Consider the following 18275-nt stretch of genomic DNA (forward strand, 5'->3'; position numbering starts at 1 on the left):
TGACTTGGGGGAAGATAAATTTGTTACCAGTGAAATCAGATTAGGATAATGAAAAATAAACCCAAACCTTAGAACACACCTTTCCCTCACCCCTTCCTTCTTCACGGGTTTACTTCACTCCTGATTTTTGCTACCTCTTCCCTGCCAGTGGCACAGGGGGACAGGGACTGGGGGTTGTATCTTTCATTTTCAAGCCAACCTGTAATTTTTAGTATTTTAGAAGTCATATACTGGTATCAAAGCTAAATATTTTGAACTCAAGAAAGTTAAAGACTGTAAGATTCTACTTAAATTTGTCTTAAAAAATCAGTAAGAATCATACCTAAATTATACCATACATCCATTTCTCCACTCAGTGTTCTTACTTCAATGATTGTTTGCCCAAGGAAGTCATCTGATTCCTTTTTGAAATGCTGTTTTACTCTAGATTTGATATCATCATCTTCATCCCATACTCTCACTTTTATTCTATCTGTAGAGTTATGACATTCACTGGAAAAACAAAAAGAAAACACACATGGGCGACATATAAACTATATTACTTTGTAGTGCTGTCTAAATCATTGAACTCGATTTCCATGCACTTGCTGAACTGCATCAAATGTCAAAGCACAAAGGACCTGCAACATCCAGAGGAATAAAAGACCATCCCAGATTGCCAGGGACAAAACTACAATCACTACATATATGAGAATTAGTATATATACAGAGAGAACAACTTGACTGAATTATATATACATAGAGATTGTATTTACGAATGTCAATATCTGCTCATTAAAATTATTAATTTAAAATGCATACTTCTTGATGCTATTATTTAACAAATATCTTAGGAAAGATACAGTTAGGTCAGGTTTATTTGTTTAGGAATGCTATGTAGTATGTACAGTAAACTACCAAGGTAGTAGTCTGGAATATAAATATAAATATAAAAAGCAAGAAAAAGTTAAAGAATATTTCCAGTGTGTGTCAGGAAGCTTTTGTTAAAAACCAAGAAGTATGCAAAAACACCCCAGCAAGACAAGAAAGGCCATGAGAAAAATCCAGGAAATTAAGTAGCTGCTTTTTTTAAAAGATATACATTAATGTTCTTCAAGACCTCCGTTCCCTCGTAAGGAGAAAGAGTAGGGACCCTGCCACGTTCCAAAAAATTTCTTGCAAATTTAAGTGGCTTACTAACCCCTCCTGGGTTGAGTGGATTTGAGAAACTGCTGGATGTATGAGGGAATGAGGTGGCCTCACTTGCAATCTGCACAGTACACAGTGGATAAAAATTTTTACTCCCAGCTGCATCCTGCATGTTATTTGCACAGAAATGGAAACGGAACTCTATTACTGCTTATTCCTGTAAGGCACAATGAGGACTGTTTCCTATTCGTCAGTGATGGCTTTTGATGACTTGATTGGAACATCCCAACACTGCCTGCAGAGGTTTACATTAGTGAAAAACTTCCTGCTGACATTTGACTAGTACAGAGCTGGCATCAGTTAAATCCATGCCATACTTGTGCATTCATATTAAATATGTTTTTTAATATCCATTCACTAATATTTGATATATTACATATATTTGTTTATCTTTAAATAAGGCTTTAAAGTGTAACAGCAAATTTTCATCTTCAGCAGGGTCTTAGTTTGACACTTGACTAAAAGTTTTTACTTGAATTCTATTCTAAGCACTATCACTGCTCAGTGACCTGTCTCTGTTTCCAGTGTTAAAACAATAATACTCCAACTTCTCTTCCAACCAGCACCTCTCAGGGGTATTCTAAGAATTAATTAGTGGTGGTAATGGGCTTTGGAAGAATAAAGTGCTGTAAATGGTATTATTACTGTCAAGGCCAATCAGACACTAAAAATAGCATGCACAGCTTTTACTCTGTCACACTGTGACATCATTCACTACCACAGAAAACCTTATGTCTGTCTGTACACAAGATAGTAACTTTGCAGATAATTCTGGTAATTAAAATGCACACTGTTCTGTGATTAGCAAAGCTAATAAAGCTCAGTTTCCTTTTGTCTTATGACTGGCTTCCCTGGCACCCAACAAACCACAATCACCTTCTGAATCTTCTCCCATAGCTGGGGTTTTCATAAATTACCACTTCATGTGAACTCCTGGTGCCTGTTATGGGGAGAGCTCATACTGAGGACACTGTTAGGATCTCATGCTTCTCTGACCACGTATTTTCATAGAACATGACAGACATACTATTAAGCAATCTGTGAAATTTCTCTGACTGTTTGAAAAATTCAAAAGCTATTGGCAAGGACATACAAAATATAGGAAGATACAGATGGATCAAATAAACACTGCTGCCTTAAGGAACTAGGCTAAACACAGAAACCATTTAATTTTTTTGAAATGTAGCTCTGAGTTACTGCTTAACATTGCTAGAGTCCTGAATTGCATTTAGCTGTGTACCCAACAGAAATATTTGACGAGGGATTTCTATAGTGACACTGGGAGATGGTCCCTGGTGAGGTATTTATGTGAACCTCATCACCGTACCTGTGCTTTTAATACAAATCCTATTCCTGCTTTAATTCTCTGGCAGATGCGGCATGACAAGTCATTGTGTACTTCAGCACAAACACCATATTTTTATTTTCCTGAGACAACACAAATTTCCCTCTAATATACACTTAGCTGATTAAGAAATATTTATTCAGATGGTCAGGATGACTGTACTATTCCCTGATATCCTCAAGTTGTCCTCAAAATCCTTTTCTCTTTTAATCTCAGGTTAGTGAAACCTGGCACAACCAATGTGTTAACTCATGTTCATCTTTGTGTTGAAACTTTAGCACGGAGTCAGCTCTGCTGCGTTTGTAATGTTCCTGTGCAAGACCACAAAAATAGCATGGATTTGTGATTCAAAAACTGAAGAGTGTTTGTACAAGTGTTTCTCCTGGCCCGTCCTGCAGCAGTGTGACTGCAGGGAGATTTACTGCTAAAGTTACAGAACTGTCTCTGAATGATTCTACTTACCTGCCCAGACTCACAGAAACAGCCCTATGTAATGCCATGCATGTTCTGCTTTAGCCACTGGTTACATCTGTGCAGAAGCTCTAGGTGGAATTCCTACTTCTGTTTACTCCAGAAAAATCAGCCCAGGGAATTAAAGCTAGACAACATGTGCTATTTTCAGCGCTCCTCTTCTAGCCACTCTACTTTATATGCTCAGTGAAAGCATTCACAGAAGTGTGATACAGGAAGATGAGAAATGAATTGTTCTCGAGCACACAGAGAATGAAGGTACTGATGCTTCTGAAGACTAGAAAAGTTGCAGTATATTCACAGATGCAAGACAGAAGAGACAGTTTTAGTAATTTACCAACAATCTGGTGACACTATATTACTTCTGCATTTCCAGAATGCCACACAGACATGAAATAATGCTCACAGAACTCCAGCTTATTCTAATGGCTAGAGTAATAAAATTGTAATAAAGTATCTTTACAATAGTACCCCAATGTAAATTTAATACTAAATGCACTGGTGTGACCTGATTGTACATCTCCTCTAAGAGATCAGCACCCAGTGTTAAAATGACAACTAAGTGATACTGTGCTACCTTCAGTAAGTTGAAGAAGCTATTTATTGCTACTATTACCCTCAATTTTATTAATATTGCCATTACTGCAAACCAGAACCAGATCCATACCATTGCTATGAGAAGTCTGTCCACTTCGTTCTTAGGTGCTCAGACACATTTCCATGGTCCGCCAGGAAATCTCTTCCGGAACTTCATTAGCCCCACGGTTGGCAAACTTTTTCTGAAGTCTGATTAAACCTCTCTAAATGGAATTTGTGGCTATTACTTCTTGTTCTACTATAACAGTAAGCATGGAAAATAGATTATTCCTTTCCTCTTTGCAGGAGAAAGGATGTGTTTAAAGACATCCTTACCTCCACTACTTGTCTCTTCTCTAGTCTGGACAGTCCCAATTCTTTAGCAGTGTTGTCACAGGCCATGCTTTCTGATAAAGTAGAATGAGACTAATTATGCTTTTTCTTGCATTATTCTACTCTGTCATAACAAAAAGAGAGTTGGACAAAATTAATCTGGATTGACAGCAGTTTGGAAAAAAGACTCAGACGATGCATGCTGTACTGTGAACTGAAAAACATTGTCACTGAACAAACAACTTATCATTGGAATTGTTTCTTAGAGGTGTTCTCTCTTGATTTGGGCTGAGGCTGTGAGATACAGTTATTTTAATTAGCAGAATGTCTCAGAAACTTCACTGGTAATTGAAGAATTTTAAGAATGCATGAATCTAATAAACCAATGTGTGGATTTTATTACTCAATTGGTTTTATATATTATAATTCTCTGTTACATACTCATGCTTATGAGGCAATCCTTGAGTTATTTCAACAATTCTGGCAAAACTGTGCTTAGATATCACTGGAAACTAGAGCACCATTTAAGCAGCTAACCAATCATGTTATCTTCAGGTACAGTGAAGACCCTATTTTTTACAAGTCAGTTCAGCTGATCAAGAATGTATAAAATAACAGTACAAAGGGACTTTGGTGAAGTCCTCTTGGCCGCTGATCGTAAATATTGCTTTAAATGAATCCACTAATCATTTATTTCAGAATAAACAATGTGCAAGTACTACGCTTTAAAGTAATTCTAAGGAAAGAACATCCACAGCTGGATGACTGAAATCAGTTTGAGCAAATGTTTTCTTGCACTGAAGGCAGCAATATATATCCAGTGAAGGTATTCATCAGAGCCCTTATACTGTCTTAGTGATAGCCAAAATAGGAAGGATAAATAATGCAAAATAATCAACCAGTTATTTAAAATACTTCTGTATTATACAATTTTATCTGAGGTTTTTATGAATGGTCAGAGGAAATGTGGTACCTGCAAAGTCAGCAGAGCAATTTGAAGATGTGTGCTTACCTAGACAACACTATCAGAAAAAAAATCAGATTTCTCTATTTCAGTAATGACCTGTTGAACATAGTTATTATAGTGTATCAATCTAAAGGTTTCTACAAAGCTGAAAATGATACAGCCAAAATATCTATTTTTGTAACTAAAAAAATGAAAATGCAGTCTGTTTTCCTGTATCAGATGCCACACTCAACCAGAAAGAGAAGGTGACAGCTGCAGGACACTTCCTTTGCTCTGGCATTGGAAAAAACTCTCCTATCACTGATTTTTGTTGAAAAGAAACCCCAGAGCTTCTCTGTTATCTCATTTCTAATAACACCAGGAGAAAGGATCAAAGCCCTCAGCACCTATAGTACATCCATTAAACGAACATCTGGTGGCCTAGTTACTTCTTTACCTCATGCACCAAAAAGCTCTATTTTAGTTATGCTTTATGAGGTCTTCTGTTAAAATCTATGCCACCATGCCACGGCCATTCAGCAGAGGGTCAGACTGTATCTTGTTAGAAACATTCTCTCACTGTTACCATACAACCATATCTGGGTTACCTGTGGTTCTAAGAACTAGAGCACTGCCCTCGCTCCATTTGCTATGACAGAGCAAATGCACAGTGGGGAGCCAATGTTTTTTCCAAGTCCTTGTTTTGAAACAGATGGGAAGATTTAAATGCATGTTTTTGTATAATAAGTAAGTATTAGATTGTAAGATTTTTGAGACATCTTATTTCTGCACTTCATCATTTAAAAGTTATAATGATGATTAATAATAGATTTTAAACAGGAATATCAAATATCACTAATAGAGCCTAATTTAAATATTTCCTGATTCAATTAGTTATATTGATTTACTTTAGATTTAATCTTCTGGTTAAACATTTTTAGTTTATTTACAATTTAGAAATTCTCATATACTTTAAGTTGAAATCCAAAGCATTAAATAAGTCAGGGAGATCATTTTAGAAAGCACAAGTGCTATAAAAATGTTGGAAAATGTTTTCAGTTCAAAGCAGTCACTCAGGAGTTTCATGCTATAGTAAGGTCTGGGGGAGAGGGGTATAAACGTTATTGCTAGGGCAGCAGATGATAGTAATACTTAGTGCTGAGAGAAAAAAAATACAGAATATTTTCAAGTTTTCAAGGATTTGATTATAGCCCTGCTCACGCCTTTGAGAAAATACATTCAAAGCTTCCTACCAAATTTGCTGAATTGCTCATCCCATTTTTGACACTATGGGGCTCCTACAATTAAATGCAAGAAAGTAATTAATCTCCTACTTCTGGTCACTCAAAGTCATTCAGTGAGGTATGACACTTCAACTGTTACCAGAGTAACACAATTAACTCAAGAAGAAAACACTTCTGTATAGAAGAAGCTAGTAAAAAGTTTCTAGGTGTCTGTTTTTTCTGAATTAACTATTAGTTTCTAATACAAGTGTCTGAAACTGTGAAAGGAATGGGTATACATTGTTTAATACAGTAATAATTCCCTAGTACCTTTTCCAGACAAACAGAAGCAGCATCTTGGACCAAAACTCTTTCAAACCCACTACTGAAACAACAACGTCCTCCTCAATAAGGTAGCAGATTTTGGTCAAAAAACAGGGAAGTGCTAGATAATAAGAAGGTAACCCGTCATGTTATGACATTGCAGCCTCTTGAAGAAAACAGGGCTCTATTTCAAATGCCTGAACCCTCACAGAAGTTGTTTCCACAGTTTTTGTAGATAGGAATAGTGACAACTTATACCCTCTTTATAGGAGGAAAGGAATATGAGAATAACTAAACAATGCCATCATACCATACTCTCCACATCAGACTTTCAGACAATACTCAGTCTCCTAAAAGTATGGACATTACAAACACACCAACCCAGAGCCTGGAGCACACCAGTTACTACCAAATTCCCCAGTTACACCTTGGAGAATCACGATGTCAAATACACACATTTACCTTGCATGGCCAATATCTGGCACATAGGAAGGCATTTCTACTGACAATACTTAGTATGTAAGGTTGAAGTATGAAAACTGTTACTTAACTTCCCTTAAAGATTAGAATACTTAGACCCCACCAACAGATCCCCAAAAAGACTTAATTATAAGCTGCGTGGTCATTATAAGATAAAGCCACAATAAACTTTGATGCTCTCTCCATTCAGAACTTGCCAATTTCATAATGCTGTGAATACATACAGTACAGACAAAACATACTTTCAAATTAACCCAATATTTCGTTTGGTAGAGTTCTATTACCTAAATGTAGGTTAAAAAAAATCAATATCAACAGTATTTTCTATACTTACAAATAGAATTTTTCATCCCATACTGGATTCAAGTTTCCAAAAATAGTTTTTGTTCTTCGCTTGTTTTTGCCAACTTGCACAGTAACATAGGGGTCACTTGAACCAGTTTTGTCCTTAGCCTGTAAGCCCTGAGCACAAAGAACTGCGACAAAAGGAGAGAAATGTGCTTTAGCCCTCATAGCCTTTATTGCCAAGAAGGAAATGAGAAGGACAACAGCAACAGGAAACAAAGCCCTCAAAGTGAGGGCTCCTGAAGGAAAGGTTTTTGGATTATTTTCCCGATGTCTGTAACTCTGGAGACTGACGTTTGTCTAACTACCCTTCTGTAGGGTAGTTAGGACTGTATCAGATTTTAAAATACAGTTTAATAGAGTAATAAATATAAAGATTCACTACTGAGCACCAAACTTTTTTATACTTTTCACAAATAACTCAAATACTTTTCTCAAACTTTGGTTTAATCAGAATGGCAAGGAATATAATGCTGTGTAACTTGTCTTAAGCCTGACAGTTCCCTAAAGTTCCCTGCCCCCCAATAAATAAAGTTTCCAAAATTTCTCCAAAGATACAAAGTAAAGTTTCCAAATTAAAACCTTCAATAATATAAAAAAATACGCCCTGTGGATTATGGAATTAAACATGAGAGGCATGGCTATCATTTGTCATTTGTTCTCCTAAGAGATGAACTGTGATTTTTAGAATACTTTCTGTGCTATCACAGAGATAGTAACAGTTCAGATCAATTATAATCAACTGTTTATGTATTTGCTATCCTTTCTGACAGTTAATGTGGGTGTATAGTTAATGGATATGCATTTAGTGGCAAATAGAAATACATACAATTTGATTTTCCATCATCATTTATAAAAGTGGAAATCTCAGGAGAAAGCAGAACTGCCAAAGAGCAGCCTACCAAAGACAGAGAACTGCAGCTAAAACACTTGCTCTGGCTCTTACCATTCAGCAGCACTTGGCTTTGTTATTTTGCACATATTATTTAAATCATCTCAGTGCTAACATTTAGTTAACATTCTCTAATGTCAATCATTTTGGATAATGAAGCTCCCTTGGCATGCTCAGAAAAATGATTACCTAAAAATGGCACCTTGCTCAGCAGATCAGCTCTCAGTGTGGGGTCAGTCATATGTGCTGACTTCAGTGAAAGAAGTAAAATTCTGCTATTCTTTGACACATCCAATTTCTGAAAACACTCTTAGGAATGAAAGAATATATTTTGTTTTCCCCATTCACTCTAAATCCACAGGGAAACTAAAAAGGCAAGGAAGTATCCCTTTCCTACTTATGCAGTGAAATTAATGGACAGCCTAGAAAAAGTCTTCAATGATTAAATTGTATGTATTATACTGGCCTGAACAAAAGGTAGCCTTCAGTATCCTTGAGAGGTAGAACTAAAAGTAAGCATATGAATTAAATATGTCCCTAGTGCTTGGTGACAGTCCCGAAATTCCGTAATTATTCTTCTGAATTTCATGCACCACCCCTCAACCTTCAGAATAGCCTCCATTCATGCTGAGGTTTTAATTCAAAAACTGAAATGTTGAAGTCAGAGGACCTGGAAATCTTCATGAGCAACCAGGCTAATGCAACTGGAAGCCATCTGGAATATGTTCAGTGTGAGCAGAACTATACAACATCAGCATCACTAAAATGGAAGTCAAGCAACATGAATGGATAATAAGTTTCAAACCAATGGGATCTGGAATTGCAAGCTCATTGTTTTTTTAAGCACTCAAAGCCTATTTTTTGGTGAACTGTAACTCCTGCAGTTGATGGCAAAAAGCGCATCATTAACACAGGAGATATTGGTAGGAGGTACAGGAGATAGATTACTTTTACTCATCTTCCTTCCTAGAGCAGTAGAATATAAAGCAGTTTTAGCAACTTGAAACTCAATTCTTGCAGGTGGCATCATATAAATTCAACTGTTTGTAGATGCACCAAGTATGCAACTGAACATACAGTCCAGCTCTACTTATAAAAAAATCTTGCTCCTGAACCAGAGGAATAGGAAAGAAAGAGCTCTTAGAACAAGAGAAAATTACCTGTGATAGTTATTTTTGCTGACCATTTGGATGTTCCATCCAAAACACTTTGTTTTGCTGCTTTTGTATATTGTACAAAATCTTCTTTAGAAATACTAAACATTTCCTGGATCACTTCAAACACCTCTGGTCTATTTTTCTCTCTAATCTTCATTCTTTCCTTCATAGCACTAATAATATTCTGTGTTTTGTCTTCTGCACCATGTTTGGAACTTTTCTCAGCTGCTCCTGAAATGAGAGAAAAGGTCACCATTGTTACTGAAAATGAACTTTGTTCTTTTTCCTCTCTAGGGTCTCCAGTCAACTCTTGGTACAGCAAGACTTGAAGGAGGATCTTTGTTTCACCTGAACAATACCCCATATATATTCTCTGTGATATGTAAAATTATCAGTTGATTTAGTATAACATGAGGGGTTCATATTCAGCTGCCATCAGTGTTATGTGCTATACCTAAAAATATTTATTAAATCAATACTATTCAGTGCCAATCAGTACTGTGAATACATCTCAACATGTGAACAGTAAGGCACAAACGTGATCTCAAAACTCCATCATTGGACACCACACCTGTGCTTGGGTGGTATTAAACTTACGGACTTTTTGGAAAAGAGAGACCACCAAAGAAAATAATATATCACAGGTATGGAACAGGGAGGTTCCCCTCTCCAGTAAAACGGTCATTACTGATAATTTCAGTGAGTATATGGGGATGGTAGAAGAGATCAAGGGATATTATCTACGTGAGAATACTTCCAGACTCTGTTAGCCTGTGGTGGCATGTCAGGCAGAAAATACTCAGATTTTATTCACAGTTCTTTTCAGAAGTGCTCTGGAGAGATTTTTCTCTCTCTAAGAATTGTAACTGATGTCAGAGGCCCTTTAAAAAACAAAGTGAAATTCACCTGATTAAAATGTCCTTTGTCTGTCAGAGGAAAAGGTTTCTCATCAATGTCCCTACAATATACTCTTGAAAAACCCCCAAATATCAATCTTGCAGTTGGGTGTGAGAAAAGAAACATCAGACTTGTATGATCAGAAGGGTATTACAAATGCAGGAAGCAAAAATTTAAATTCCTGCAGTGCTAAACAGGCTATTTCAACTCTTGTAGAGATTAACATATAAAGCAAGATAAAAAATACTAAAAAATTTATAATCAATGACACAGTGCCACCTGCTATAGGCATTGCTGAATTTTGGCTCATATTGTTAAACACTACTCAAAGGCTTGTGACACTGAATGTCAGAATCACCATTAGCAGCAGTCTTCCAGGAAGTCATGAAAACATCATCCAACTAGCCACCCTCAAATCCTGGGAGGATTAAAGTTATTACTTTTCCTTTTAAAGGAATAGTAAAATTAAAACAAAATAATGTTGAACAATTTGCTATGCAGTTATAATTCAGATATTTCAACACTGAAGAAGCACAGAGTTCCTTCTTTACAATACCATCAATCACCAATATGTTCCTTTGAAGGAGTTTTTGTTGAGGCATTCAGCTTGCAATAGCTGAAGAAGAAATTATCAACTCTATAGAGCTGGAAAGGGTCATCTTTCAGTATAAGATTTCAGTGAAGCCTTACAACTCAAATATTACACGCTTTGTTTTCTACCGTTTTCAATGTGTCTGAAGGTTTCTTAGCACACTGAGGGCAACAGATATCTATATATACAGAGAGATGTAAAGTGGAAAGGCATAATGTTACAAGATTGGAAAAGTGAGGGTTGAAATACCAGGTATCAGTGATCACAGACTGCCAAAAGGCTGAATTAAAAGGCTTCTTCAAGGTGCTTTCCATGGCTACTAAATCTTGAGAAATATTGAAAATCTCTTGGTCAGAGTACCTAATCCTTCTGAATGTGGAAGACCAAAATTCTAGTGACTAAGATTTTCCAGACTAAAAAAATCAGGAATAAGTAGAAATAGAATTAGGTGCTACCATGGAAAAAAAATACCAGTTAAAAAGTTCCCTAGTAATTTTATTACAGAAGAGATGACTGATGAGCTGCCTGGAAAGCATGACAGGTCATTCTTAGAAGATGCAGGAGGGAACTTTTTTTCATTTTCTCTTATTTTCTGCCCTTCCTTAAAAGGTAGAAATGCAACATCATAACTGAATGATAAACCATGGGCACAATCTGGATGGCAATAACATATTCCTGTTAGAAACCTCACTGATTTTTGAGAAAGCACAGATAAAACTGAAATATGTGTTAAAATACAACTTCCTTTAAGTAAATTTCTTTCTCTTTACACACTTACTTATATTGCAACTGTGTTTACATCCTCTGCTGCTGACTATCTACTCTGTTGCTGACTAACTACTGCTGTCTATCAACAACTCTTTTCACGCAGTATTGATCAAACTAATTAAGACAATTGCACAGGAAGTTAACAAGCTCCTTTCACCCTAGGGACTGATACAAACTTGACATGATTGAAATCAATTCTAATTTAATATTGCACCTAGTACTAGAAAGGGATATCTTATTGAAGATTAGAGATCTAATGAAAGTGTTACTGTTTGTTTTCGAAATCTAATTTAGAACAAGTTTATATATTGACCCCAAAGATCTTGAGATGTGAATTCATCTCTACAGTCTATATTAGCAATCATTATATATTAAAAAAAATAAATCACAGAAGTTTGGAGGCCAATACGTCTTAGTGATTATGAGATGGGCGAAAGGATGACTGTGATAAAAATAGCTACATTTCACTTTATGACACTGTTAGTGTCATCAGCTTTCTCAGAAATAGAGATTTAACCAATTGGTCAATTCATTTTTTCAATGGAAAACAAAGAACAGGAACCTCATCTTCAAAGTAGTATACTATGAACACTGAACAATTAACCTGATGCAAAAAATATGACAGAAGGCTCAGAAACATTTGCATACTAATGAGAAGAGTGGGATCCCTTAGGCATTAAATCCCTTAAATATTTTACCTGCAATTTGCCTTCTAGAGGTTTTTCTGTTTCAAGACTCAGTTGTTCAATGTTTTCAGACTGTTCATACCACAGATGACTGCCAACACTATTTATTTTTTGCATATTCTCAGACTTATCATTCATATATATCTGTAAAAACTCAAAGGCATCATGGTGCTCTGAACCATTTTTATGGTTTTTTTTTTTTTTCTGGGCTGGTGATACGGACCAGCAGACAACAGCCCAGTTTCAACCACAGATCAGAATCACAATTAAGCACAGTTAGGAAGTCTGATTTAGAAATTCATCACAAATTTAATCTCCATGGGGTCAGTTGCTCTGGGAAATTTTAATTAGTTCCTGAACAGCACGAACCTTGAGCATCCATCCCTCGTGACAGCTCCTCACACAGAGAACACAGTGAGAAGAAGAAGGAACTGAGTGAAATATCTATGTAGTTTTCCTACATGTAAGAACTCTGGAACATATCAACAGTGAACAGCATTGCATACCTCCGGCATAATAAAAGCCCATTCCATTCCAAAATCAGAATGTCAGAAAATTTGCAGATCTTGATTTTCTATTGCTTAGAATCTCATTTAATAACTGTGTTGTAATTTAAGAATCATTTAAATACACCTGATACAGTTTCTCAGGAGAATGCAAGGTGGCCAGAACCAAGCTGGGCAACGGCAAGGAAAAGGAAAGAAAAGGTTGTTTTGCCTTAATTTTAGTGCCAAATGGCTTACTGATTAAATTTTTTTTCCCCTTATGCATATAGGGTTTAATATTTCGAAGTGCAAAGAGCCTACTCACTGTTACATATTTTTGTCTATTATATAGCACATCAATATGACTACAGTAAGTAGCAGGAATTTTTTTTTAATATTTCCTTTGACATTTTTTGTGTTTTGACTTAAGTAAAACAAAGAGGGTTTATGTCAAGTAATAAATTGCTCCGGATATTGGCATAGGCAGTGGAAAGTAAATAATTCACTGAAGTTACCAAGCATTACTTTGTAAATGCCCAGCAACATTTGACAGGTTTCAAGGACAAAAGCAAAACTAACAGTAGGTATTCCATAAAGTTTCTGGCTAGCTTCTCAACTGATGAACATCAACACTCCTTCACTGATTTTGGGTGATCTGGTCCTGCATTTCAGGATACAGCTGAGTGTACACACGAAATCAAAAGATGTGAACTAATACAACACTTCAGCCGTCAGGAAATACTCACTCTGCAAACAGTCAGCATTTAGGAGGTCTTGGCACTTCTCATGGCATTTGACACCACATTCTGTGCACCTCATGCCTTGTCTGGCTATGCCCCAAAGGAGGCCTTCACATTCATAACAATATGTGGGAGTTGTAGCTGTCCACACTTCAAAGTTATGAGGTGTAGTTGATGATATTGGATAGATCAAAGCCTGCAGCGTCTTCTTGAAGACATGTATTTTCTGTTGGGTAAGAAAAAGAAATACTTCAGGTGTGTTGTTTAACACAAGTGAACTGTTTCTAAATGGTATGCCATTTACACTTAAAATGTTACAAAATCAGAATATATATAGAAGTATGAACTGATTTTCAAAATGCTGATTTACTCATTTTGGTTTACATTTTGAAGACAAAAGAACTCTGGATGACTGTTTTGCCTGATTACACAAACAGCAGAGTTAAGCTGGAATCAAGTTACTCAACACAAAGTTGCTATCTTTTTATATTTTAAGGCAGAAAAAGAAAAAATCATCAGCATTACATTCATTGGGGCATTTTAAGTGGCTACCTAAAAAATTCTGAATATTTAATTACTTCCTGTAGGAACTTAGACACACGGCACAAAATGCCTTCTGATTAATACACAACACCATCCTTTATTACTTGGTGTCTATATAATCTCATCAAATAAAAGCAAGCTAATTGTAGGGTTCAATTTTATTTGTATTCCTTTAATAGCATCTCACTACTTCATTTTTAAGCATCAAGTTGCTTTTTACTATAGATAAGAATGACCCATACTCTCAAAAATCCAAACCCATTTCTTGGGCTGTTTCAGCTGAAGACCTCTGACTAGTTCTGCTACAAGAACAATTATTAGCTATTTATTGATTAGTACTGTAACAACCTCAATCTCAGCTCCTTAGTGCTTAGTAGGATGCAAAAGCAGTCCCTATAGTATTGCATATAAGACATTGGCTTATATGGGCACAATGGTCTGGTTTGCTTATTTGATCTCTTATTCAGGCACCCAGATCTTCTAGGTCCAGGCAATTTATTGGGAATAAGAAGAGCTCAGCAGCCTGTAGGGGAGCACTAGTCACCACACAAAAATAAGAGCTTAGGTTGGTTGTGTTTGTTTTAGGAGGTGGGTGTTCACTAAACGCATCCGTGACTGCCAGGAACGTACTAAAAGTTCTAGATCCGTTCCCTTATAAATGAATAATTTTTTCTTTTAGAAAGAAGAAACCATATTAAAAAAGATATCACAACGGGATATTTCTGAAAGTCTGCCTGTCCTACCATGTTTTCCTCTGGTGTGGATATAACACGTGGTAGCTCTAATGCTGGCTATACAGCTGTAGCAAGGAAACAACATTTTGGAATTTGTGTGGTTTGTTTATTTGTGCTTTAACATCACTGCCACGGTTCTGACAGTATAGGAAGCAAGGCAGACTTATTCAGTTAAGCATTTGTTAACACTTCCTTATCTTTAATATTCAGCTATGGTAATTGTAGGCCATATGCAAGATATTAACCTGTCTAAAAATATGCTGACATAGTCTTGGTTTTATGCACCTGCATCCCTACTCAAACTTGTGAGATATTCTGCTAATAACAGACTGTCTGGCAAAAATCAAATACCCGTTTTTGTGTGCATATCTGCATAATGTTGCACAGAGTCATCAATTAAAGGACTTTTGCTACTGTGGGGAAACCAGTACCGTGTAGCCATAAATCCACTGATTCACCAGGCCAAGCACTAAAAATAACAAACCCAAACGTTAGGTAGTTTAGGCTGCAACAGCTCTTAGTGAAGTTAATAGTTACTGCTGAAAACAATATCCATCCTGTGAAGCCTGGCCAAAGATATATGGAGAGACATTTCATGGACATTTGATCTGAGCACTTCTGAGAACACTGTAGAACCAAACCAAGAAAAAACCTGATACAGCAGAAAAGACAAAAACAAATACTGAATTGCTCTCCAGGGTGCTTCTTAGCCTATCCTAATAACTTCCCTGAAAGCAAGCAAAGGTGTGCACCAGTTTGATTTGGCAGGCCCTAAGGAGGACTGTGATAGTAATGGCCACCTAACTCTGGAGAATTCATTTTTGTACATTTCTCCACTTTTGCCTTCCATGTTACAGGGACCAGAAAGAAAACTTCAAAACAACCTGAAGTGAATTTATACAGCTTGCTGAGGAATCATGCTTCTCAGAAACCACTGATTACACTCTCCCTCTCCTGCACTCACGTAGCCTCAGTACAAATCCTGCCCTTTCGCCCTGTTCAGCTTCAAAGTTTTTTCACATTATAAATACTTTTAGAATTTTGCCAGTAACTTTTATCTTTTTCTGAAATGTCAGTAAGAAATGAAATGGCAGAGCTCAACAGGCCTTAAAATAAACATTTGAGGGTAAGTGAAGTTTTCAGCTGAAAGACACAATTTGTAGATTGGTTTTGCTGCTGAACAAGTTCTTTCCCCTGTTATTAATAAGGCAAATTGCAAAGAAGAACTTTATTTCTCTTACTGTCTGGAGGCTTTCACTCCTATTACTCTTCTCTGTTTAAATGTTTCTGTTATATGAATTACAGAGCATAACAACATGGCACTAATAACTTCCAATCTAACTACAAAACTAATAACTGGTTTGGCAACATTTAACACTACTAATATATAGGAGAATTACTTAGTTATCTGCTTATCCTCTGAAGGGAAATTCACTTCTGTCATATACCACTTAAGATACTTTTCCATGTCATTGATGTATTATTTTCAAAAACTTGCAGCTCTTTGTTCAACAAAGCAATTAAATGGGTACTCAACTGAAAGCATATCTCTAAGTATTACACTGCTTAAGATGTCTTTGGATCTGTGCTTGAGAACATACAAATTCACTGTGTCATGTGTGTGGTGTACCACAAGGATAGCTGTGACAGCTGGCAAAGCTCAAAGCCTTAACCTCAGGATGTAAGTTTTTGAATAGGTGGCACTTGAGTTTTAATAAAAGGCATTAGTTCAAAGAATTTTCATACTGAATCTAATCAGCCAAATAACCCACACCCACCAGAGTCACTAATATTCCCTCCAGAAAAAGTTAAGGGAGGGTAAAAACCTTAATCAGAGGAGTAACTTGCCCAAAGGGCATTTTTTTTTTTTCCTTAACTTTCATTGGTGACTCGATTTCTTCATCTGCATTTCACATCTTCATTTTGTGGAGAGTATCTGGAGAATTCTTTTATGCCTGAAAATGTCTGTCCTTTTTGTTTTCAAATCTTGCTCTACCCAGTGTAATGATGCCCTAAGTTATTAAGTTTGGCTGGCTACTACTTAGAGACCAAGTAGAAAAGTAGTGCATTTCCCTTGTTTTAAATATCTTGCAAGAGGTTTTACCTGCTGTACCCTTACCTTTATCTGTGCAAGAGCACTCCCTGCCCTTTGGTATGTGTAGTGGGGGCTGGCATAGGACTGGCTTCTCTTATTCACCACTTCTCTGAATTAGCTTTTTACATTTCTCATCAAATGAACTTTCCTGTGTCTAAATGACATTTGCTGTCTGCCTTTGGACTTACATTTTTATTTCAAGATTTCTTAAGAAATAACTATTTCTGGTACACAGTTTTTCACATGGCATGGTTCAAATGGAGGCCAAAGAGTATAAAGGCATAAAAATACATTCAAATTAATTTTTCCTTTCCAATTCTCCTGAATCAGAATTCAGTAGTTTGTCTGGTTGATGGCAAGCATTGGAGACATGTTTGCACTGAGCTGTTCACTGGGATTTGCTGCCTTCTTTCTTCCTCCTGAACAGGACCCTTAATGCAAGAATCTGGAAGTGCAGTCCGAATTATTCTTTCTTGTCCTGCAGTTGTTTGCAATTAGTATTATCTCTGAAACTTGCAACTTTAGCCCTTCAAAGTCAAAGTCAGAGCCTGGTAGATTTCATATGAGAGAAGGCATTTAAATAAATAGTTGAATCTGTATTTTGTGTAAGGAAAGGTAGTAATACATAATGTTGTTTGTTTAGTAAACATCTTTTAGTAAAGTATATGGAGTATTTTAGGGTCTTTTACTGTTATAGTTTGTATTTTTGTACAAGCTATAACAAAGATGAAAAAGTCTTTATTTTGTACCACTTGGATTCCGTAAGTTTTTCTCTACTATTTTCCCTCAGCTTTGAGCTTCTTCTTAAGATCCCATTGTTCTCCATTCTATCAACCTTTGTTGCTATTTTGAGATTGCAGAATAAAATAACTACTGCCCCTACTGGAAGAACATTTCAAACACCAGCTGTTTTCTACCTCAGCAATCCATCCCTGAGCACCACCAAATCATAACTTGGTGATTACCATGTAAGCACAGACAGTTCACAATAAACCTGTTAAGACTGACGGATGGGTGAATATTTGTGCTATGTGTTCCAGTTCCCAGAACACCTGTCAGTATTTTCTGTTCTCCCATTCTCCTGCTCTGGACCTTAACAACAGTGTAAGAAAAACTCAACTCTTCATTTTTCTTCAGAATAGAATGTATTTTAGAAGGCTATGTATGAACATTTAGAAGGCTATGTAGCAATTTGAGGAACACAAAATGCGTCTGTATTTCTTCAAATTATTGCTTTTGCTTAGTTCAGTCATATAAATCTTCTCAGATCACACTAAGTATTCCTGAAGAAAAGCACCTGTTCGGTTTTTCAAAAAAAATTCTTTTGCTAAATATAAATGAAATCAGTAATGGAAAACCATAACTCACACATTTTACTCGCTATGACAATATGTTTTTTCAAAATATTCTTGTGGTTACTTCTTGATTAAATTAAATATTTGTTCTAGAATCACA

The 18275-nt window shown here is 36.3% G+C and overlaps 1 protein-coding gene across 6 annotated transcripts in view; it reads right to left on the reverse strand.

Annotated features, from left to right (window-relative positions):
- The window catches only part of UNC13C (unc-13 homolog C), a 135053-nt gene that overhangs the window by 76743 nt on the left and 40035 nt on the right, over positions 1-18275 (reverse strand). For all 6 annotated transcript variants that reach the window (XM_010391192.4, XM_010391191.4, XM_019280971.3 and 3 more), the window contains 4 exons: positions 13455-13674; positions 9284-9511; positions 7221-7362; positions 323-492 (listed from right to left, as the gene is read on the reverse strand). In XM_010391192.4, the coding sequence (XP_010389494.1) occupies positions 323-492; positions 7221-7362; positions 9284-9511; positions 13455-13674 (760 nt within the window). The remainder of the gene's footprint in view (positions 1-322; positions 493-7220; positions 7363-9283; positions 9512-13454; positions 13675-18275) is intronic.

Source organism: Corvus cornix, chromosome 10 (assembly GCF_000738735.6).
Source record: "Corvus cornix cornix isolate S_Up_H32 chromosome 10, ASM73873v5, whole genome shotgun sequence".
In the NCBI taxonomy this organism is placed as follows: Eukaryota; Metazoa; Chordata; class Aves; order Passeriformes; family Corvidae; genus Corvus; species Corvus cornix.